The sequence below is a fragment of the Periplaneta americana genome, chromosome 12 (genome assembly GCF_040183065.1).
Source record: "Periplaneta americana isolate PAMFEO1 chromosome 12, P.americana_PAMFEO1_priV1, whole genome shotgun sequence".
Classification (NCBI taxonomy): domain Eukaryota; kingdom Metazoa; phylum Arthropoda; class Insecta; order Blattodea; family Blattidae; genus Periplaneta; species Periplaneta americana.
Window position 1 is genome coordinate 50,699,042 of NC_091128.1, and position 25,516 is coordinate 50,724,557.

Here is a 25,516-nt window from a genome sequence, read left to right on the forward strand (position 1 = left end):
GTATAAGTCCTTAAAATCGGTGTAAATATTAAAGTAACGAATTCTTATTGATTTAGTTGAATTCAGCAGCCTTAAAATATTTAGGAAAAAGTTCAGTTCAGTAAAACATATTACCCCACGATCTGACATATTTGTCTAAACTTTCAAATGCTTGTATCTCAAAAGTGCTTTTAGCGACTTATACTACTTTGCCCTGGCACCATAGAATTATAATGAATAACACATACACCTTAATACAGAAATAATTGGTTTGCAGTGTTCGCACATGTCCAACAGACGCCACGAGATCGTCTCTCAAGAATAAAGAAATATTATAAACGAAAATTAATAAAACAAGGAAGAGTTGTAAACGATATATTAGAAAATTGGGACCGAAACGGATCAATCAATGGTACAAATTCCTGTATAGTATATTATTATTATTATTATTATTATTATTGTTGTTGTTGTTGTTGTTGTTGTTGTTGTTGTTGTTGTTGTTGTTGTTGTTGTTGTTGTTGTTGTTGTTGTTGTTGTTGTTGTTGTTATTATTATTATTATTATTATTATTATTATTATTGTCAATTTCTTCAGGATGATATTAATTCAATTACCAAATTGGTCAGTTGATAACGGGATGATGATTAATGAATCCAAAACTTACGTAATATCATTTTCAAGGAAAACCTCTACACTAAAATATAACTATCATCTAAAAAATGTATTAATTAACAGAAAAGATTGTATTAGAGACTTCGATGTATTAATTGCCAATAAATTATATTTTCACAACACATTGATTATATTTATAACCATGCAATAAGAATGTTAGGAATAATTCGATCAAAAACTTATTCTTTTTCGACATCTGACTCTCTTTCAATACTATAATATGCATTAGTGAGATCGAAACTCGAATATGCATCTGTAGTTTGGAACTCTATTACTAGTTCTGATTCAGCAAAACTGGAAAATATTCAAAGGAAATTTATTTCATTATGTTCGTACAGATTTCTGCCTAATAACTCTGGGTATAACTATGATAAAAAATGCCAGCACTTTAAATGTCTAAGCTTGTATGCCAGATGTCATGAACTCGATTACTTATTCTTATGTAAGGTCCTTAAAGGTGACATTAATTGTCAATCTTTCTTAAACAGTGTCAGCCTTCGTATTCCTATGAAGGACATGAGACATCACGAACTCTTCTATATTAGAAATTATAAATCTTCCTCGCCGATCTCCAGATGTATTAAACATGCTAACTTACATGTAGGCGATTTCGATCCATTCAATGTATAGAAGTATTACAATATGGCAATGTCTTTGCTTATATTATTTGCATAATCCTTATACACAAATTGGTAATACATTTCGTCGCTTTGGTGGTGAAGGGTCCCAACCCACAAAATTTTTATTTTTGACTTAAAACCATTTATGGAGTCTAAGAAGTCTAAATTTTACATTAGTTAAAGATAATATTCGATTAATTTAAAAAAATAAAGAGATATTTGAATTTTGTGAAAAGCCCTATACCACAATTCCTGAGTTGTGAATAGACTTAAGTGCCTTACATCCATTCACAGTTGCATTGGAAGGAAAAATGCTGGAACGTTTGTACGATTGTGAAGGGTCTTAATCCGCCTGTAAGTGTCTTACATCCATTCATAATTCCATTTGAACAGAAATGCTCGAAAGGTTGTGAATTGTAAAGAGACTTAAACCACATAAAATGTTTAAATTATTTTATTTTTAATTTCTGGTAGCTTAGGAATTCGGACTTGTGGCAGCACTATTTGATTAATTTTTGTGTATTGAGCTATCAAAATCAACTTCTAGTAAAACTGACATAAATCCAGAGTTTGAAAACAGTAGTGATGAATTATTTGGGGATATTAGTGACGATGATCGGAGGATAAAGAGACAACTTCTGAAGATAATTTAGAATCACCAGGACACTCTGATAGACAGAAGATAACAGAACCTAACTTAGAACGGTTTTTTGTCTTGTGCTGCAAATAAAAATTGAGGCCAGAAAGGATTAATACACTGATTTTTCCGTAATTGATAATTTTAAAATAAAATACATTGTTTAGCATCATCTACAATACTTTTGTTTCATATTATCAGATTTGGGTTATGTCCTTTCATCATTTTAAGTTAGTTAATTCCTCATTCCTAAATATGGTGAAAGGTTCTAAGCCACATTATAAAATATAAGTTTGAAATTAATATATTTTAATTACGTGAAACACAGTATAGTATTTCTCTTAAATGTATGAGAATATAAACTTCATTTCAATTTACAATTTACTCTCGCAATGTTAAATAATGCAATTTTTCTGATTGCACAAAAATTTCAAATCACTTTATCTCGAAAGTTGCTCTCTGTGGAATAGAACCATTCACTACCAAAGTGACGATTTGTAAGTATCAACTTCTTTCCATAAAATTTTATACTATTAATTCTTGTACATTAATCATTGCAATCTATGTTCTTCATTTTGTTGTTATCTCAAGTATTTAATTTGTATCATAGTTGTTCATTTTAATGTATTAATTGTATCACTTTGCTGGACTTTTGTTGGCCTATGGCTGTTGTCCAGCACATAAATATAAATAAATAAATAAATTATCATCATCATTATTCTATAATTCAACACTTAATAATACAGCATAATAATTTAAATTAAAATATGAGTTTTAACAAGGGAATTTTTGGAGCTGAACTCTGTAGAGGATGGTACATGGTAAGAAGTGGTGCTGGTATGTAGGTCTGTGGTCCCAGGCCGAGTCGCTGGCCGGGCTTTTTGTTGTGGTCGTGCCTTGAGCAGACGCGTGCCCGATGAAGCGCAAACTCTTCGTGCGGGAAACTCGATGCGCTATATAAACGGAGGCGGCCCTGCCATGGACATCGACAGTTCACCAGCAACATGAAGAAGGAACAGTTGATATCTCAGGTAAGGAGAATCGAACACGTGATCCGTGATCCGAAGCACAACCATGAAGACATTCTCTACACCAATACAAAATGTCTTCATGATCATGCTTGGTGTTGTTGCTATCGTCACACGTTGATCAGTCTAAGACATATAACGTTAAATATATAAGTGTATGTAGTTACAAATAGACTGACGTGTAAACGAACTAAAAGATTGAATCTTGTTCGCGCTACAATCATGTTATAGTCGTCACACAATCTGTCAGTCACAGTTTAAATTTTAGTGTCAATTATTATTTTATATTGCTGAATTAACCCTGACGTGAAAAACGAATGGAATCCTTAAATTATATATTATAATTTGGAAGTTTCAAGTGCAAATCCTTCAAGAAGTACAGTGTTTACAAATACTCAGTGTCTAAATAACCTTCATCACTGAAGCATATTTCACGGAAACATGTTTAGAGGGGAAGAAGCTAAAATGTAATTAACTGTAATTATCTATAACAATATAAAATATATCAAAATATGTAAATAATAGCTTAAAAACTCAACATTTCTCAACTCAAATTACAAAGAAATATCCAAGTATACGGCACTGAGGTGTGCAAAAAAAAATAGGCAGGTAGAGCTCCCGGGCTTTTTCCACGTCGGAAATGGAAGGTAATGTGATCAATTCCATGCTCTGGTCACCTTTTACCCCATTAAAAATGTTGTACTAATTTTTTTAGACTTGTGGAATTCAAAGACACCATGGAAGTTATGACTGAACGAAAGATGAAAAATCTCGCCTTGCCTGGGTTTGAATCTTCCAGTGTGACATCTACCTACAGAGTTAACAGGAATCGAATTTAGATTACATAATATATAAATTTATAACTACCTAATATCTTTAAACTTATTAACTGAATGTATTCGTTTTCATTCTATTTTAATAGCGGTGTTATTAGTAAGCGTAGCGGCAGAATTTCTAATTAACTTTGAACTCTCTTAGGTTTGAAAATCATGATTTTTATACACAACATTTACAAAATTAATTGTTTGTTGTTGTTTAGTCAACTGTCCCAAGACATGTTAGGATCCCCATAAATGACAACAATAGGCATCGCTTATTAGGCAACTAAACCAGGAGATACTTAGCGGACAAATTATTAACTAGTGATATGAACAGAACTAGAAATAACAATGTTTTTTCTTAAATGTGCAATGTATGAAGACAGTAATTCGATGAAAAGCTTCAAAAATTGAATTTACAATGTCCTTCAATTAATTAAATTTAGACGAAGTCATTATCACGCATTATGTGAGTTTCTTACCATGGTGAGATTACAGGAATATGAGATCAGGAAATATCTGGAATTTTTAGTATTAATATCTGTTGACAGGTGGCGGTGCTTCTGCTAGTGGCGCTGCCAGCAGTCCTCGCCAAAGTGGGGGAGGCAGGCAGTGGAAAGAGAGTTACAAAGCAAGTCCACACTAAAGGTAAGCGATGACAAAACAGCATTTTGTGAGGGAATTACGCGTAAAACGAGCAAGCAACAATGAGCCTTTAGTCAGCAATTACACTCATATTACAAAGATGTGACAGAATTTTAAAATTATTGCAATACTAATTTCTCCAATAAAGAACATGTTTTATAAATATATACAAACATTTATAATCTCTATGTTCTCAATATATATATGATCACCTCTGTGGTGAAGGGGTCAACATGCTGGTCTCTTACGTAGAGGGCCGGGTTCGATTCCCGGTTGGGTTGAATTTCCTGGTTGAGGTTTTTCAGGGGTTTTCCTCAACCGTAAGGTAAATGCCAGGAAATTCGGGCCAAAACATGGCTGAATATCACCGGCGTCATTAATCATCCAAATCATATTCATAACAAATCAGTAATACATATACAGTTGCCATCTTGTTCACAACAATAGTACACAGACCTTCGGATTTCAACCAAAGATTAACTCGCGATATGACCAAAGATGTTAAAGCGAGTATAAATACCAGCGAGGAAAAAAAATGTATGCATATGTATGTATTTGTCTTTAAGCAATATCCTTTTGGTGAGGTGGTACTTCACATTATTAGTATACAGCATGTTCTCAATATACATATAGGCATATAACGGATATAGTACCTAATATAGTGTTCTCTTTCTATAAAATTATTTCGAAATTTAACTTTTTCAAAATGCCTCAAAACAACATATACAGTACGTACCATACTATTTCTATTGCTATTTTACATTCAACGCATAAATTATTGCATCAATATAGTAGAATTCATAACAGCATAATACATACACAACAATACTAGAAATTCCATTACTACTTGTGTCAACGTTTGTAGTCCATGTACATAAACACATAATCATAAAATAGCTATATTAAGCTGAATGGAAATCTTCATTTAACACCATATTTATGGCAATAAGAGAGAAATGATGGAATAGGAATAACAGAGAAAAACAAAACAATTGAAGAATGCTTGCTTTACATCTGTTTTCTTTACAAATCTCATAGAGCCTAAAGAGGATTGAAGCCTGGCCTTCTAGTAAAAAACTGTCAGCTAGGTGAAATACACTTAATATACTTTGAATCCTTAGAAATATAAATATTACTGTTTTCTTTGAAATGGTTTATATAGGCTAGCCAAGTTCCTTTTGCTGACGGCAGGAGTCCTAACTACTTGCATGTTTCCTATTTGCAACGATAGTAGCAACCTCATCTCCAATCGGCAATAAGAAGTTGGGCCTATAATAGATATTTTTCAAATCTATATATGGCTCTTCGGCCCGTTTTCGGGCTATGGCCTTCCCAATTCTACCTCTCCATTCTTCTCTATCACTTGCTGCCGTCTTCCAGTTCCACAATAGCAGCAAATTTGTATTTTTGAAATACGGAGGTGAATCAGATGACGGAACAGTGATAGGCCTACGGTAATGTAAAAATTGTGAAGTATTAATGTCAAGAGATGCAGGAGTACTCATTGGAAATCTATCAATCGCCCATTTTGTCCAGTACAAATTCCAAGGTCTGCCTTAGTTTAAAATGCGATATTTCCTTGAAATATCTGTTCTGCAAAGTCTGAAAACAGTTCACCCCTTACCTTCAGAGTTTCAGTACTCACAAGTTTGTTTAAGTTCTATTGAAAGGAGTTTATACTTAAGGGATATAAAACGTTACGATGCATTACTTCGAAAAGAAACTGGCATAAACCTATAGAGCAACCTGGGAATGAGACGAAACCTGGAAAAATTAGCGGAGGACATTGGCAAAATGAAACACTCGTATTATTCATTCCCGTATACTATCTTATAATCGGAGGTAATGAATTCCGTGTTACAGGTATCCCTCCTCGAAAATGACATTTATATCATTGTCAGACTAGCAAAGTCCAGCAACACCTTAATTAGCCATAACTGAAGGCGTTGGCAACCAGCTGACACACAATTTAGTCTACTTGCAACACCGAAATAGAAGCTCGGGCACTAATGGAAACAATTAATTAGGGAATTATATCGAAATCAATCACAACAGACAACCGTCGCTGATGACTGTTACGCTTCATTTGTTTTTCGTTTCGCTGTTGCCGCTTTCTTTTCAGATCGGGTGTAACGGATTCGACTAATTAATGCATAGACGCTACGAAGTCGGATACAGTTCATCATGGCGTAATTCTGTTACGTAAGCTGACTGAAAGAAAAGCGGTTAAAAAGCCACGAAATAGCGTTCTGCTACAGATTATCTCGACGAATAACTAAACATTAACGCATTTACTTGCAATAATTGTGTTGCTAAGAATTTCATAGTTTATTTTAAGCTAAAATCTTAATATTTTAATACTCCTTTTGGTCAAATGATGAAATAAGATTTTAATTTTAATAAAGTTAGATAAAAATAACGTAACGAAATAGGAACAATTAACACGACAAATCAATTTCAAAACTTGAGTTTAAAATATTAATATTTTAATACTCCTTTTGAATAAGATTTTATTTAATAAAATAAGATAAATAATAACGTAAGGGAAGAGGAACAACTGACACGACAAATCAATTTCAAAACTTTAGTTCATCGATTATGTTTACATTTTTAAGAAATAAAAAATAACATTTACTTACTTACTTACTTATTGGCTTTTAAGGAACCCGGAGGTTCATTGCCGCCCTCACATAAGCCCGCCATTGGTCCCTATTCTGAGCAAGATTAATCTATTCTCTATCATCATATACCACCTCCCTCAAATACATTCTAATATTATCTTCCCATCTACGTCTCGGCCTCCCTAAATGTCTTTTTCCCTCCGGCCTCTCAACTAACACTCTATATGCATTTCTGGATTCGCCCATACGTGTTACATGCCCTGCCCATCTCAAACGTCTGGATTTAATGTTCCTAATTATGTCAGGTGAAGAATACAATACGTGTAGTTCTGTGTTGTGTAACCTTCTCCATTCTCGTGTAACTTCATCCCTCTTAGCCCCAAATATTTGAAAAATAATATTATTTTATATAATAGCCGGTACTTAAATCATTCATTCAATCGCCTCCATCTGAGGGCGTAGCGCCAAAGCTGTAGTTCTTTTAGCCGCCGCAGAACTTAACCTTGATGCATCATGAGATGCGAACTATATAGCGCTGCATGATGGTGATTAATAGAGAAATGATGGATTGTCGGTAGGAGAAACGGGAGTACCCCCGCGAAAATCTACCACTATTCGCTCAACTCTTTTCTATATACTCGTAATTTAGTGAATTCAGCGTTTATTCTGCTCCATTCTGGTCGGAGAGTCAATGGTATTTGTAAAGCATGGATAGCTTAAATTCTCATGACTACGATAATGAATTGGGTTTGGTAAAGACGAACTAAATTCCCATTGTTGTAATGTTATCATGCTTTTCAATCATCACTAAGTAGACACAATGATTTTAACTTATTAGCCGAGATTCAAATCTCAACTGATGCATTTGTAGCTGGATGTGCTACAAATGAGCAATCACAAGAGAGAAATATATCCATCACATTTAAATATTTAAAAAATAAATTTCATACCTTTGATCATGCCCTGACTCTATTGTCATTTGGTACATAACAATGTTCAAAATTCGGATCAGTCTTGATGCACACGGTTCTTTGACATGGTTTTCTCGTAACAATTTTATTGTATCACTGAACACGAAAACACGGTTCCATTTCTAACAAGCCAATAAACGCTTGTTCCGGTTGTGGTGCAATATGGTGAGTTTACCACAACATTACTCTTTCTGCTTCCTATCACCTCTTCGAGCGTGACGCCAACCACAACGAAAATGCGACTCACGTCTCAAAAGCAATTATTATTATCACTACCCACTCATTACATCAAATTACATGAGAACTTCTGTGATAGAACCACTGTCAAGATTTTAGTAACAATGAACTTTAGTTTGACGTAAATAATTAACAAGGAGAGCCATTCATGTAACATACCAAGCGAAGTGTGGAACATTGTCTGTTTTTCGTCAGGAAAGTTACACGAATTTGGAAAAATAACAACGTGCTAATCCTTTCATTTAATGACATCATACATAAAAAGTAACATAAATGTAATTTCTTAATAAAATATACTCAAAATTTTGGATATACTTATAATTAAATTTTTTATAAAGGTGTGAGGTAATTGGTCCATCTCGTCCTTACCGTTACTTAGATTTCAAAATAACTTTAGTTCCCTAGCCACGTGATCAAACTACAGAAAAATTAATGTTTAATACAACAGAGAAAACGACAAAAAGCTAAGAAAGAAATGGATCGTAAAGTTGTGACATTTTTATCCATAAAATAATTTAACCTAAACCTTTTTGTAACTTGACGGAAAATTTTACAGTCTTTGAATATGTAAACTAATGATTTGATAAATGGTAAATAAATGTTAAAATTTTAAGAATTTAATTAATATTTCTTAGTCCCAATGTGGTAAAGGCTGGTCCACAATAAACCGGGAACGGAAATTACAACGAGAACGAGAACGGAAATATTGTTAAAATAAATGTATTTAAATGTGAGCATTCACACTTAATTTTTACGTTCTCATTCAAGGGATCCGGTAAGATTTTCGTTAATTGTGAATGCTGACATTTAATTACATTTATTTTAACAATATTTCCGTTCTCGTTGTAGTTTCCGTTCGCTGTTTATTGTGGACCAGTCTTAATTAATAACGGGTCTATGGAATATGCGTGGTCATTTTACTTCCAAAATTTGTAAGTAGAAGCCATATCTGCTTCTTTCAACTGAGCACAGTTAAAGTTAAGTAACCAATTCATTATAAAGAAATGGAAATGAGATTAATGAAAATTATGAGTGAATTTATTCACAGATGTATTCGAAAAGCACAGTCACATTAAAACCTAATAATAGTAACATGTTACAAAATGTTTACCATTATCCTTTTCTCTTATGATTTATTTGTGTTAAATTTAAAAAATGAGACTAAAGAACTGATGCATCTATCGCCAATATGTAAGCCTCTGAATTGTGAGGAATTTTCAATGGTGGTAAAGAAAACAGTGAAATTATGGTAGGGAAAGGAAAAACACCCCGAGAAAGCCTTTTCCAACACCATCTTTCGTCTATCTGCTTCTTTCAACTGAGCATAGTTGCAGTTAAGTAACCATTTCATTATAACATAAATGGAAAAGAGATTAATGAAAATTACGTATGAATTTATTCATAGGTGTATTCGAAAAGCACAGTCACATTAAAATCTGATAATAGTAACATATTACAAAATGTTTACCATTATCCTTTTCTCTTATGATTTATTTGTGTTAAATTGAAAAAAAAAAAAATGAGAGCGTTTCCTTGGTGACTAAAGAACTGATGCATCTGTCGCCAATACATAAGCTTCTGAATTGTGAGGAATTTTCAATGGTAGTAAAGAAAACAGTGAAATTATGGTAAGGAAAGGAAAAACACCCTTAGGAAGCCTTTTCCAACACCATCTTTCGTCACTGACTTAGTGATTTTTCGAACTTTTCAGGAGCCGTAGTCGAGTCTGATTCCGACCACAATACTGCAGAGACAGGCTTCGGGGCAGCGGGCATCGGGGGACACGGAAAATACTTCCAGTAAGTAACGAGGAACTCATAAAGTGGGAATTCATAATTGTTGTTACAACTATGAAAGCAAATTTCAGAGCTAGTAGACATTAATTAGATTTTTACTTATAATTCTCCACAACAGTGAAGTAGCAACACATTTATATACAGTATTTGTGGAAAGATATTTTAACACACATTATATTAAACTAATATTGTTGGCCGGTTTCTTCAAGTATTGTTAGAACACTTAACGACTGTTAAACCCTCAACAGTTTGTTAAATACAGTTTTTTCATGTCTTCAACACTAGTTTCGCTTAACAGATTAACTGCTTGTTAATTTTAAATGTAGGATTTCAAGCAGTTAACTCATTTAACAAACAGTTAAATATGGCGGATAACACCACAGCTGTTCAGACAAAAGTTGTGAAAATAATGTATTATGTCTCTCTTTACGGAATGTTTAGTATCAATGCTTCAAAATACGCAGATTAAATAATAAAATGTTTCAGCAGTAATTGTTTCTTTAAGACGAAATCACATATAATTTTTACATGGACCTGAAGCAGAGAGAGTGAATAGAGAATTTTATATGATACGGAATTCTTCTCGGGGTTTGTGTACAGGTGACTACACACACATTCCTGTAATTATTGTCACCTAGTGGTCATAATGCTGAGATTTTTCTGAACAGAAATTCATATTTAGCATTACAACTATAACCTTACTTATAATAATTATTATTCAATAGTGGTCAATACAACTTTCATTTATCAACTCTCTGTATAATATGGATCATGACCTACTGTAACAGGTTATGATTTTATACATGTTTCATGACTTACTCTACAGTACAGAATTTAAATAATAATTTCAGCCGATAAGAAATTGCCTTACATGTGCAAAATCATTACCAACTGCTGCTGAGTAGTTAGAATATCATTAACGACAGTTAAAGTTAAATGTTGGTTATTTTAAACGAAATTATGTTGAAGAAATGGAAAATATATTAACAAAACGTTAAAAATAAACCAGCTGTTAATTTAACATTTGTTAAGCCAAATTAAACATTACTTGAAGAAACTGGCCATTAAAGTACAGCCAGACGTAAATAAATATTTGACAAATGATTATGTAGCCTATGCAATTTAGATCGCTGAGAAGAACATTGATTTCATTTTTAAGAAGTTTCTGTGATATAGTTTTGATATCTTTATAAAATCATTGTTCTCCTTCAGCGTATATATATTCATATCTACTCGTAGTATTATGGATCTTTTAATTGTAGAGTGGAAATATAACGTCAGCTATACTCAAGAACATAGCTTATAAAATAAAATGAATTATTATTTTAATTAAGTTACAAAATATTAGTGTTAAAATTATATTTGAAATAGTTATCGCTATGTGAGTGAATGTTGTTTCATGTTGTGTTTTGATTACAGTACATTGTATGGAGCTCCTCTCACTTTTAATGTTCTTAATATAGTGTTCTACAGTTGAGAAGCAGAAGATATGGTGCAATTTAAAGCCCATTGTTTGGATTTCATAATATAATTGATTCCATGGTTGTCACAATTTTATCTTTTGGGAAATTCAATCATAAGTATAATAATACTTTGCTACACAATAAAGTTATAACACAATTTCTAATAGGCCTACACATTAATTAACTAAAAACAATATAGTGCGGAATGAGCCTACAAAAATTAAGATATACTATACAATATTAATGAATGAAAATTAAACGACAAATTGTATACTCAATTCAAACGAGAAACTCAATTGAGGTAAGAATGACAGAATTTGACGAAATTTTAAATATTTCCAAAACTCTGTATCTTAATATACATTTTACATGTCATATTTCTACCCATAATAATAAATAATTATTGCTATTAGTTGTATAAATTCTATTGAATCAGATTTCAATCTCTAATATGAAATATTTTTATTTGTATACAGAATGAAAAATTTATTCTTTCACAAATATGTATGGACTTATTTTCTGAAAATAAGAGTTTATTATATTTTAAAGGAAAAAAAGTAACTTATAACGTGTATTTTATGTATATTGTATGTAATATTATTGCACGTGTTGATGCAGATCTGCGCTCAGACATGGGTTCGATTCCCGCTTGAGCTAGACCTGATTGGGTGTTTTTCCTAAGTTTTCTCATCTGTCAGGTGAATTTCAGGTAATTCTATGGCGGATCCTCGACCTCATCTCAGCAAATACCATAATACTATCTCGCTATCACCAATTTCATCGATGCTAAATAACCAAGTAGTTGATACAGCGTCGTTAATAAATTACTAAAAATGTTATTAAATAAAAAACTATACTTTCGTTAGGTTTGACAGATTTTAGTAGTACTTTCGTATTAAGCTTTTGTTATAAGAGTAACTAAGTAATTAGCACTCTGCTGAAAAAAAATAATACCCATAAAACAAGCATTGCCTAATAGACAAACATAATACACTGGATCTTTATTTTGTGAGGTTAACAACATCGTAGCGTTAACAGCATGAAGTTTATTCCTTTTAAAACAATGTATAGCATAATACTTTTGTACGGGAAATAATGCTTATGAAATTTGGATGTTGAATAGGAATAGGATAATTCCACTGTTTGGTATAGTTTGATGTGAAAGTATTGACAGAACTCCTTGAGTGCTTTTAAGCATTGGGGGAGTTCTCTTAGACCAGCATTGCTTGTCATGTGACTGCGCCAGGGACTTCTACATGATCAAGTCGGGCCCCGATCAGATCGAGTTCGGCCACGTGTGCGAGGATCCGCACGAGTGGGAGCAGCGCTACGAGAAGAAGGACCTGGCAAAGCACCGCCACCAGGGACAGGTAGCTACCCGCTCTCGCCGCCGTGGCACCTCTAACAGGTCTCTGCTCTCTCTCTTCGGCACCTGCTCTGACTCGTCTTTGCGTCATCCATATCTGCTCTCTGGCTACGGCATCTACTGGTCACTCACCAAGCATATTCTAACTTGTCACTACTCTTCTCACCAACAAGTCTACTTTCAACTGGTCTCTAGTTTCTCGCCATGTCCTCTACAACTCCTGCTATAGCTGTTGCTGTGCTCTTCCTAATCCGGCTTACAGGCAGCTTTTTCTGTTCTAACAAATTAGGATCTTCTTCTGAAGTAACTACTCCAACTTCAGAATTTTCCATTCTATAGTAGCCTACTGTATTTTTTATTTTCAGCTCTTTCTCAAAGGTGGACTATCTAACCAATCTCAGTCCTAGCTATGTACTAATCTGGTTGCTATTACAGTTCTTCAACATTAGTTGTAATTAATGTGTGCTCCTCAACAGACATACAGAACCTAGTTTTTTTTTTTATCTGCTGCGGCACTTTTTACAGGCGAGTGACATGGCGATTCAACTCTCAAAAACCGCGACTGAAGAAATGTTCCAGACTTATGGGCTGACCAGCATTTCGAATATCTTAGTTTCATAGCAAAGTCAACATTGGAGGTCTACATATTTCAGAGAAATTTGAGGCATAAATTGTTCTTAAAATGAGTATACCCTAAATGTTTTGTTTTTAAAATAAATTTGAGGCATAAATTGTTCATAAAATGAGTAGACCCTAAATATTTTGTCTTTAAAGTAAATTTGAGGCATAAATTGTTCATAAAATGAGTAGTCCCTAAATTTTTTTGTTTTTTAAGGTAAATTTGAGGCATAAATTGTTCATAAAATGAGCAGGCCCTAAATATTTTGTTTCTAAAGTAAATTTGAGGCATATATTGTTCATAAAATGAGTAGACCCTAAATGTTTTGTTTTTAAAGTAAATTTGAGGCATAAATTGTTCATAAAATGAGTAGGCCCTAAATATTTTGTTTCTAAAGTAAATTTGAGGTATAAATTGTTCTTAAAATGAGTAGGCCCTAAATGTTTTCTTTTTAAAGTAAATTTGAGGCATATATTGTTCTTAAAATGAGTAGGCCCTAAATATTTTGTTTTTAAAGTAAATTTGAGGCATAAATTGGTCTTAAAATGAGTAGGCCCTAAATGGTTTGTTTTTAAAGTAATGTCAAATAAGTAGCTATCTGAAATTTAACAGGAAACAAAATTATCGCAAAGAAGTTATTTCCTCGTGTATAAGGACATTATTGCTTATTTAAACATTCAAATGTCAGTGTTGTAATATTTATAGTCCACCTTATAGAACCTTAGGCTATACATGGATCTGTGGTGGTTGAACGTACGGGTTCGAATCCCAGCGATAACAAATAGAATTTGTGATGGAAAAAGAAGAGTTTCTCGAAGTACAACTTCTTCCCTTGGAATAAGTCTACAACTTTTTCGTAATTTAAAGTCATTCCTATATTGCATTATCTGGATATTTGGTAACTAAAAAACTGAGTTTCCACACAGAACATACAGGTTCGAATCCCAGCGATGTCAAATAGAATTTGTGATGGACAAAGAATACATTTTAGGAGTACTACTGCTTCCCATGGAATAAGTCTACAACTTTTCGTAATTTAGATTCATTCCTGAACTAGCAATATATATATATATATATATATATATATATATATATATATATTGCATCATATCATGTTCCTAAGTGCCAATTCCATTAAGATTATTTTATTTCTATGGAAAAATAGTGTTTTTTAACAATATAAGTAGAAATAGAAGTGGAATTTAATAAGATAAGTTGGCAGCCTCTCTTACGATTCGAAACATTTAACTGAAAAGTAACAAATGCCGGTTGAACTTAACAATATTATGTACCTAACGAGGGCGTGAACTTACTAATTTATGATCAATAATATTTTAATAAATCTGAAGTATCAAGTTACACGAGGTGTGAGTCTTTCTTGCTGCTGTCGTTCCACTTAGTTGAATATCCTGCTACCTGACATTCAGTTTCTTCTCTTTCTACAATTCTGGCGTATCATTCTTCTCTGCTTGTGCCACTTCCTCTTTGTTGAATATCTAACGGTTTCTGATCGACTCTTTAATCAAACTCACGATCACACCGGTGTGGTTATGTAGCTAACCCACTTGTGCGATTGATTAACCTGTGCAAAGCATTTTCAGCATTCCCTAGGTTTTAGTCGTTTGGGCTAATTTGTACGATAACACAGTCTTTATATTCTATATCCGCAAAACCATGCTTATAGAACTCTTCAGTGCTCATTTCGCTTGTCCTGTCTTACAAGTCGTTCTACTTTCATTTACAATTTCTCTTTCACGAACTCCATACATCTAAACAATCGTATATTGTTTGTTTTTTCTTCAATTTTTTTGCGCAATTCACATTCCTAAATACACATACTCAGATAACAGTAGAGGCAGGGAGCTAGAGCTCCAGAATTAAAAAAAGATGATTTGGTCATTGATAATTTTCATCCACCTTTTTACCTTTTCGTTAAGAGACAGTGTGGACTCGGAGGCCATCCTGTAAGTTATGCTGAAATGTAAATCTCGAAATCTTGAATCCATTGACTTTTGTCCTGCAGACAGAATCAACTGTATCCAGTAACGATTTTCAGAAGACCGCGGTCCCAATTCCGATCTCATACTTCATATGTTTGTTATTTTACTCAAAGAATACATTACATTATGATGTACACTAATTCTCCAAGTATAAATTACAATTTTATAATATTCTTGTATGATTAAAACAAGTATTATTTGTCATATTAACAAAGCAGACAAAAGTATAGTAAGTACGGGACGTATCGAATATCATCATACCATTTCTCTTAGTATAAATAGAATGCAAGCCCCTGGAAGTAAATCCTTCACTGTACATTCTGTTGATGTATATTTATGACGCATTTTGAAGGTATTGGTTCTTATCTTCTTCTCCATATGCAGGCCTTCACATTATTCTTAGGTACAAAGATCTTTCTTGATTTTATTACATAGCCATCTTTACTATCATGCTGCTATCTGTCTTTTTAATCTGATTTAACCTTATTAAGAAAATAACAACAAGAATTCTGAAGAAAATATTCTATCGACCACGACCACTATATTTATCGTGTCAGATTGTTAATACATTTCTGGAGTTTAAAGAAGAAATGTAGGTACTTCGCTGGTTTAAAAACGTATTCTATTGGGTCTGGCTAAATTTAATGAGAGTTATGAACAGTGTTGCCAACTCAATTCTTAAAAATCCGCTGAGATACATTGTAGAAACCGCTAAATTGCTATACTGTCAATGCAAAAATAACATTATTTTACCGCTGTGAGTGTTAAAAAAAACGGCTAAACCCCTATATGAGCAATACAAATTTAATAAATTTTACCCGCTAAACTAACACTGAAAAACGCTAGATCTAGCGGGAAAACCGCTGAATTGGCAACACTGGTTATGAAAGCTTACCTATTCGTTGGAAAGTCGTTAATTTCATCAATTGTTGAGTAGTGATTTTAAAACAATTTAAAGCAATAAAGTGTTTGATTAAAGTAAATATTGAATTAAAGGAATGCTTTGATATTCGATGAAGGCATTAAAATTTAATAAACACTTAATCATGGCAGTAATACTGGTAATAATTGCAAATTATTTTAAATTAAAGGAAAGAAACTTCGTTTCATTCAATGAACGGACCGCTTTCCCACATTGCAGACTGCATACTGTACTTCTAGGACGCACTGGTTCACAGCTGACACACCTACACAGACTAACCAGAAGTGCAAACACTTAACAGAGAAACTAACACAACAGAAAACGCTTAGACTCTGTTGTCTGAATCGGCTTGGTCTGAATTGGCAATGCATTTTTTCCAACGTGACGTAATTGTAACTGAACTCGGCGAGGTCAACAGTGGAGCATGAAGAGTAGAGGCGGTCGCTCTCATTTTATCTCTTCGCATGTAGGTACCAGCACAACCCTGAGCACGACCACTACGAGTTCGGGTACCGACGGGGCAACGAGCACCACTTTCAAGAGCGCTACGAGAAGGCGGCGCCTCACGCCGGGCACTTCAAGACCAAAGTACGCGACGCACGACTCAGTCCTTCCGCCACTGAAATAGATCTCTATCCTTTCAGTTCTTCAATTAAGTATTTCTCTGTACTAACATTAGTTTTCAATAACTGACTATTCCCGACTTTTGCTTGAATTCTAATGCATGCTTTTATTCTCTGACTCTTCATAATAGACTTGTAAAACTTACTAACAAGGGAAGTATCACACCCTGCATGCCGAAACTTGCCTCGAAACTTTAGTGACATAACCGATGTGCTACGAGAAGACCTTGTACAAAATATTAGCTGCCTGTTTTCACTGCAAGGCCCCGAAATCGAAGCTGGAATCCTTCTGTAGTTAGACTATAACGCAGCGCAGCTGGACATCCCTGTCTCACTGGCGAGCGGAGTGTAGTGCGTATGTGAAATGGAGTAAACTCTCTCGCATCCCATGGTGTCAATGAAGCATAAACAAGAGACAGAAGTGATTGGTATTGGTTGATTTCTTTCGCGTTTATGTTTCCCGAAGACGAAACAATATTCTTACGGAAATAACTCGTGGCGAACTCAAGTAAATTAATCGAATTTATCGGCCTGGTTGGCGCAGTTAGTATAGCTCTGGCCTTCTATGCCCGAAGTTACGGGTTCGATCCCAGGTCAGGTCGATGGCATTTAAGTGTGCTTAAATGCAACAGGCTCATGTCAGTAGATTTATTGGCATGTAAAAGAACTCCTGCGGGACAAAATTCCGGCACACGGGCGACGCTGATATAACCTCGGCAGTTGCGAGCGTCGTTAAATAAAACATAACATTTAACATTAATCGAATTTACGTCTTGCTCCATTGCAACAGTTCTCCTTTTTTACATAACCTTCAACTTCGTACTGGACACATTAACCCTGTAGCAGTGCGCTTGTGTTACTGATCTTGATTCACATGCTTCTGTTCGCAGTTGGTTGCCACCGCTCCACTGGCTTGCACACAGGAAGGGCTGTCCATTCCAACTTGAAGCCACTAGTATCCACTTCCCTATTGCTTATATGCATAATTCGGGGTTTATTTCGGGGCCTTGCAGTGAAAACAGGCAACTAATATTTTGCACATTATCTTCTCGTAGCACATCGGTTATGTCACCAAAGTTTCGAGGTAACTTTCGGCATGCAGGGTGTGACACTTCCCTTGTAAATAAAATGTGACAATGAATGTAAAATTACTGTTCGCTCCCATTATTGTATTTTATGGTCAGAAAATTACTGAGTATGTTACAATATAAAAAGGAAGTTATAAATTTAATAACAGCAATAAGTTTAATTCCGAAAGTGTCATGATATATAAAAACATAATTTTATATTGCCTATCTACTGTAATTCATGAACTAACAGACAGATGGCTGCCGAAATATCCTTTTGGAGATCAAGCACAGAATTTATTACTCTTCTAGATATTTAAGGTTTATTATTGCTCAGTTTTATTTACCGCTTAAGTGATATTGCTAAAAACAACCTAAATGTTTGGATTTGTAGTAATATTAATATAAATTAAATTTATTTGCAGTTTTTCTTAGTATTGTGCAAATTAATTACACATTTACTTCCACGCTCTTTCATTTGGTAACTGAGCATTTTATTATCAGCAAAATTAAACATACTTTTTAGTCAGGTTATAATTTCAATTGCAGTTCCCTTTTCGATCGCGATAACAGTTAATCATAAACAAACATATCTTGTAAGTGGATGTATCAGTGCTTGTCGTGTGTTCTAGGTTCGTTGGGGAGACAAACACGGAGGGTACGGCGAGCACTACTGGGACTACAACCATGCCGGTCACGTAAGTACATAACAAGAACCGCGGAATATCTTGTCAATATCTTACTTTTTAGAAAAACATATAAATAACAAAAATCAGATTAGATTATTCTTGAACAGTACTGTACAGTGCCAAAGAACTCTTTGTGACCACTTCTTTAACATGAACACAACTTTAAAGTTATTCAGTAGTTTATAGTTCCTTCTTTTGATATGCTCAACATCGGAAAGTGTCACAAAACAATTTGCATTTTCTGAAATTTCATTAATGCTATCCATGGACCGCATACCTGGCGTTCTCCTTGTCTAGCCCACAAAGTTACTATGTCCTATCAATAATCCCACCACAATTTTCTCGTTGGTTCTTCTCAGTAGTAACCTTGAAAGATTTTCCAATTATTTACTTACTTACTTACTGGCTTTTAAGGAACCCGGAGGTTCATTGCCGCCCTCACATGAGCCCGCCATTGGTCCCTATCCTGAGCAAGATTAATCCATTGTCTATTATCATAACCCACCTCCCTCAAATCCATTTTAATATTATCTTCCCATCTACGTCTCGGCCTCCCTAAAGGTCTTTTTTCCTCCGGCCTCCCAACTAACACTCTATATGCAATTCTGGATTCGCCCATACGTGCTACATGCTCTGCCCATCTCAAACGTCTGGATTTAATGTTCCTAATTATGTCAGGTGAAGAATACAATACGTGCAGTTCTGTATTGTGTAACTTTCTCCATTCTCCTGTAACTTCATCCCTCTTAGCCCCAAATATTTTCCTAAGCACCTTATTCTCAAACACCCTTAACCTATGTTCCTCTCTCAAAGTGAGAGTCCAAGTTTCTCAACCATAAAGAACAACCGGTAATATAACTGTTTTATAAATTCTAACTTCCAGATTCTTTGACAGCAGACTGGACGATAAAAGCTTCTCAACCGAATAATAACACGCATTTCCCATATTTACTCTGTGTTTAACTTCCTCCCGAGTATCGATTTTCCAATTACTATATAAAATAATTCTCTTTCTCTATACTTTCTTACATCGTCGTCGACATCTTTCGAGATTGGGATGCTTCTTTCCTGTGAGCATTATATAATAGTCACTTTGTGTGCATTTATAGAAAATTTGTTCCTCAGTCATATGGCTTTGTGTTCAACCTATCAATTATTGCAGTATAAATAAAATAACTAAGTTTTAATAGTAGCAGTATTTTATTTAACGACGCTGTCAACTGGAGAAGTTCTTCAGCATCGCAATTCAACATGGACGAGATATAGCTAATTTCATTTGCAACCCTCAGTCCGGGACAGGGTTCTTTTGCTTCCTATAAATCTATGAAATGGAACTCAAAACTTTACTTCCATCCCGGAGGAAGCCATACTAAAAATCTTATCGCCCTTTAAAATCTATTTCCTCGGCCGGGTTTGAACTAGTGAATTTTGGATTCAAAGACTAGCGGTGACCCTCAGAACACTGAGGGCGAATATGAAGTCTTGAAGTCTTTGTATGAAAGGAAAAGTAGTACACAGAATGTAAATATTGGCTCCGCTTGACATTTCCAGGATGGACCGGGACAGATCCATTAACTTAAGCACTTTTAGCCCTTGTACGATCTATATATGCGATGATTGTTCAAGTTCAATAGCTGGCCTGGATGGAATTTGTGAATACGATGCTGACAGGCAGGCCATCCTATCTCAGTCTTGACAGAGTAGATCACATACTCAGATGAACACCTGATAGATTCCTAAATCCCAAGCTTTAATCTCTAAGGGTGCTATGCATAGACATTTCGCTAGCCCGCGCTACGAGCGTGCTAAACTAGCCCCGGCTATCGAGTGATTACTTGTACAGGATTCATATCATATCATATCGCTAACACTGGTTTATGAATACGAAAAATGTTAGTTCGCTGATCATCCACCGGAAGCCTGCGCTAAGAATGTCTATGAATGTGGCCCTTAAATTCTATATCAACATCGGGAAACAGTGCTACTCCCAAGACATAACCCCTGCCAATTTTTAACTATTCCAAATTATAATAGAAATAAGGAGAGTGGAGATGCTGATAGAATGAAAGAGGGAAACGGGAGTACCCCGTGGAAACCCTCTGAAACATCTGCATTGTCCACGAAGAATTCTATCACTACCTGGAATGAAGAGCAACGCGCTATCGCTGAGCCATAGATGCGGCTAGGCTTAATATACTAGCGCAGTCTGAGTTATAGCACATAATAGAACACATAAAATATTTTTATATAACACCGAAGTTATTATAGTGTCATAATGAATATTAACAGGGTTATGGAAGTGGACAGTTTATAGTCCTATTGGCTGTTAAGGAATCTGATGAAACAAATTGTACAAAAACATTTAATTCAATGAAATGGAGATTTTTATTCTATCAAAATGCTGATTCACGACAAGAAATTATCATATTTCTATGCTTATGCAAGTGATATTGGCATTGCCTTCCTTTAGGTTGCTTTCATTGAATATGTCTACATGTTGATCATATGCATAACGCGCAACGTAGATTTAACTTAATAAGTGTTCATAAACATACTCTAATGCTTCTAATGCTCGGGCGTGAGTTCAAATTCCACTTGGACCGGTTTTCTGTTTCCGACTTTCCTCAGCAGTAAGGTGAATGCTAGGCAATCGAACAGATTAAAAATAAATAATACTCTAGCATGATGAAGTGATGAGAAATACGTTTTGAACATAACAGAACTATCTTTCTGCAATTTATGACTGCAATATCGTACAGATCAATCGCAGTCTCTCTATAAAGAATGTAGCGAATTCATATCCGTGGGCATGATGGCCAAGGTACGGGCCCACTTCATGCCTATATGAGTGTTGCGAAAAATTTCGAGATAGAAGGTAGGTTCCTATCCTAGTTATAGATTATTTTTATTCATTTGGTCTACCACAATCTGCTGTCCAAGTAGCTATATTTATAGGCATTTGATCTACCACAATCTGTTGTCCAAGTAGCCATATTTATAGGCATTTGATCTACCACAATCTGCTGTCCAAGTAGCTATATTTATAGGCATTTGATCTACCACAATCTTCTGTCCAAATAGCCCTATTTATAGGCATTTGATCTACCACAATCTGTTGTCCAAGTAGCCATATTTATAGGCATTTGATCTACCAAGATCTGTCGTCCAAGTAGCCATATTTATAGGAATTTGATCTACCACAATCTGCTGTCCAAGTAGCTATATTTATAGGCATTTGATCTACCACAATCTGTTGTCCAAGTAGCCATATTTATAGGCATTTGATCTACCACAATCTCCTGTCCAAGTAGCCATGTTTATAGGCATTTGATCTACCACAATCTGCTGTCCAAGTAGCTATATTTATAGGCATTTGATCTACCACAATCTGTTGTCCAAGTAGCCATATTTATAGGCATTTGATCTACCACAATTTGCTGTCCAAGTAGCCATATTTATAGGCATTTTGTATCACTTAATATGAAACACACGCAATCATAACTTAAAAGAGGATATAATGTTTATACCTCTAAAATGTTCATATACATAATTGTGGGAGAGTTCACTTTAAATTATGTATCTGCCTGTCATGTTCCAAACATTTGTCGCACTTTTTTAAGAAGTGAGACATCACTCGCTGCAGTTTCTGTTGAGAAATGAAGGCAGTGTTTTTCCAGAAGCTATTTTCCAGTTCTTTGAACTTATGTGGATTACATTTTGTCTTATAGTTCACCACGAAAAAAATCAAGGAAAAATGCAAAATCACGTTCCTTCTCCAACAGGATTCTGCGACAGAACATATTACAACTTCAAAACTTTCAGTTGTTACACTCATCTGTTTTTCTTTTTTTTTTTTATAGGGAGGTGATGGTGGCGACGATGGTGGAAGCGATGTAAGTATAAATATCAAATTTATTAATCGATAACCATCAACGTTTCTTTTTAAATATATGAAGGAAATTCTACTTGATTTCATAAGTAAAATTAAATTCAGTCGAATGAACTACAATAGCTGTTTGATTCTTTCGTAAATGATTTTATCACAATTAAATTAATATATATTTATTTTCGCTAAACTGGAGAATTACCACGGTAGCTTTGAACCGTGCCGTTACGTTTACCACCAAATTTAACTACATATACAATGTTGCCAACATAAGAACATGATTTTGGTCTGTGGTGTCGTTAGAAGGAGAAATGTGTTTCTTTTTCTCTCTACCTCCTTTGTTGTGAACATTACTGAGAGATAGCACCACTGTTACTCTCATCTATTGCAATGATTTTTCCCTGGACCACCAATTTGCTTGGACGACATTTCTACATAGATGATTAAGACAGATCTTACAAGCGATCTCCAGTTACTAACAGTATGGTCATTAAAACTATGTTACCATTTTATCTCGAACTAAAATCTCTCTCGCATTTTCTTTTGTTTCATCACGGCCAAGTCGACTATCGACATTGCTCTGCCGTGGGTATTATCCAGTTGTTCCTTTATTTTAAATGAATGCATCAATTAGTAGTTCTCAATCAGAAGTAAACAATATCTAATGTTGAAACGATTCTTTAAATTTAGTCTTGTATTGTGCCACTCTCGAAAACTCAGACGACGGAGCTAACATTAGGAATTCCATGATAAGTGCAAGCCATACAGACCCCATAGACTCTGTCTCTTGTGGGAGATAGTACGGTGCAGTAATTTCCTGCTGCTACTGAACGATATTGAAATTTATATTACATGTGCATACTAAGTCCACCCCAAATCCAAGATGACTAGCGGCTTGTGCAGCAACTGCTGCAAACTAAGTTCATTAGACATTCAAATAAACATTTTTCAGATTTATTTTCAATGAAAAATACCAGATGTTGTGAAAGTTATTTGTATCCATAATAATGAAACATACTCCCTCTGAATGGTTTTTTATCCCAAATACATTTTCTTGAACCTATACATGTTCAGTTTTTGAGTTTGAACGCGAAAACGCAAGTAACAATGTCAGGACGATCAGTGAGTCAATCATGTGGGAGTAAAACAATAGCTAATTCAGGTCATTGTGGATTGCAGTTGAAAGTTAAAAAAATGTCAGGTTTGCCATGCTTTCGAACAATAGACAAAGGATCTTGGTATAGCTGCTGCATGTTTCGTGAACTACTTTGAAATGTAGAGGGTAAAATCATTTTATCCTGCTAAGAAATCTTGCTGAAATGATCGGGAGACTATAACAATACTTTGTAGGCCTCTTATTTTACCTTAGGAACTGTTATTTTTGCGCTCTCTCGAGCCAATACTGAAGAGAATCCCGCATATAAATATCTACACCACACCGCCATTAAATATATGAAAAAGACCCAACCCACTTGATTAATTAATAACTATAAAAATATTTTATATTTAATAATATTATTATCTTACGTAAGCTTTGTACTTTTCAGTAACATATACTATATAGCAGCCATTCAGTAAATTATAGAAACGAAGATCTAACTTAAGATATTCTCTACATCCACTTATATAACCCGAAAAAGTTTCACTTTCATATAATCTATATAGCATTAATAATATGTAATAATTGAAAAATAGTCGCATCATGGCATAATAATATTTAATTTCTAATGGTAATAATGTCATCAAACCACCTCAAGTTTTGTAGATTTCAATGTCCAATACACAGCTGTACTGAGAAAATTACACACCGCAGAATCAGACCTGTAAATAATTTTTTAGTAAGTTTTGAAGTTTTTAATAAGCAATTGAATTTGAACTCTAAATAATGTCAGCAATCCTGCAGGTCATGGCCTTCGTGTAATAGCCTATTGTTTATTGTAGTGTGTGTTTTGTTTTATTCTGAAAACACGGCATCAAGTCGGCCGTGGCTGAAATGCAATTAGTTCTCAAAAGTGAAGAAAGACGGATTTTGGAAAATAGGAAAATAATGTAGAAAAATTGATATTTCACTGAAAAGTACTATTTTTCTGAAAAACTTTGGGTTCCAAGCTTCAAAATGAGGGCTCATTTATTAAAATCCGTTCAGCCGTTTTCCCGTAATTTCCATTACCAGTTCAAATTATATATATAGATACAGTGAGAACTTTTCGTGTACGCAGGGTGGATACAGCGAACCCGTGCCCCAGTACCACCCCGCGGGCGGCAAAGTGACGGCCAAGCGCCAGTCCCCAGAACCAGAGGCTCCCAGCAAGGACGATCAGCGCGTCAAGAGACAGAAGAACAGCGACGCTCCACGTCTGGTGTTCGACGTGGCCACGGGGCAGGTGATCGACGAGGCCACCGGCCAGGTGTTCGTGCTCCAGCCCCTCAACTAGTCGAGGACACAGGCCACGCCATTGCTTTAAGTATCTTGTGTAAGAAAAGGTCGACGAGGTATCTGATTCAGCACAAAACTCCGGCAACTGATTTTCTAGGTCACGAACCTGGAGTTAAAGCTACTATATTTATCAACTGTACAGACCTGAAGATAGTCAGTTTTGCTCTCCGCGAAACGGATATTCTGACCTTCGCGAGGTCCCGCTGTCCGATGGCCAGCATCTACGAAGGCTGGTGCAACATCTCTCACGTTGGACGTCGACTACATTATTCCGCTCTTCCAAGGCAAAACTGCTTTACAATAGCATAGCATAGATCCTTGAATCTTGTGATTTTTTTATTGAATGTATTTGTATATTTTATATGTTTTATAGTATTTGTTATGTTTATACAACGATTTTATTAATAAATACATGTTTTC

The 25,516-nt window shown here is 34.9% G+C and overlaps 1 protein-coding gene across 2 annotated transcripts; it reads left to right on the top strand.

The window, feature by feature from the left end:
* The first annotated feature begins 2,852 nt into the window (after window positions 1-2,852).
* On the top strand, window positions 2,853-25,516 carry LOC138710405 (uncharacterized). Of its 2 annotated transcripts, none has more exons than XM_069841291.1 (7): window positions 2,853-2,939; window positions 4,306-4,402; window positions 9,940-10,027; window positions 12,734-12,857; window positions 18,717-18,782; window positions 22,634-22,666; window positions 24,879-25,516. In XM_069841291.1, exons 1-7 carry the CDS (start codon window positions 2,913-2,915, stop codon window positions 25,092-25,094), a joined length of 651 nt encoding a protein of 216 aa, XP_069697392.1. In that variant the 5' UTR covers window positions 2,853-2,912; the 3' UTR covers window positions 25,095-25,516. The 2 variants fall into 2 exon arrangements, with proteins under 2 accessions (XP_069697392.1, XP_069697393.1); XM_069841292.1 differs by lacking the exon at window positions 12,734-12,857 and adding an exon at window positions 16,865-16,982.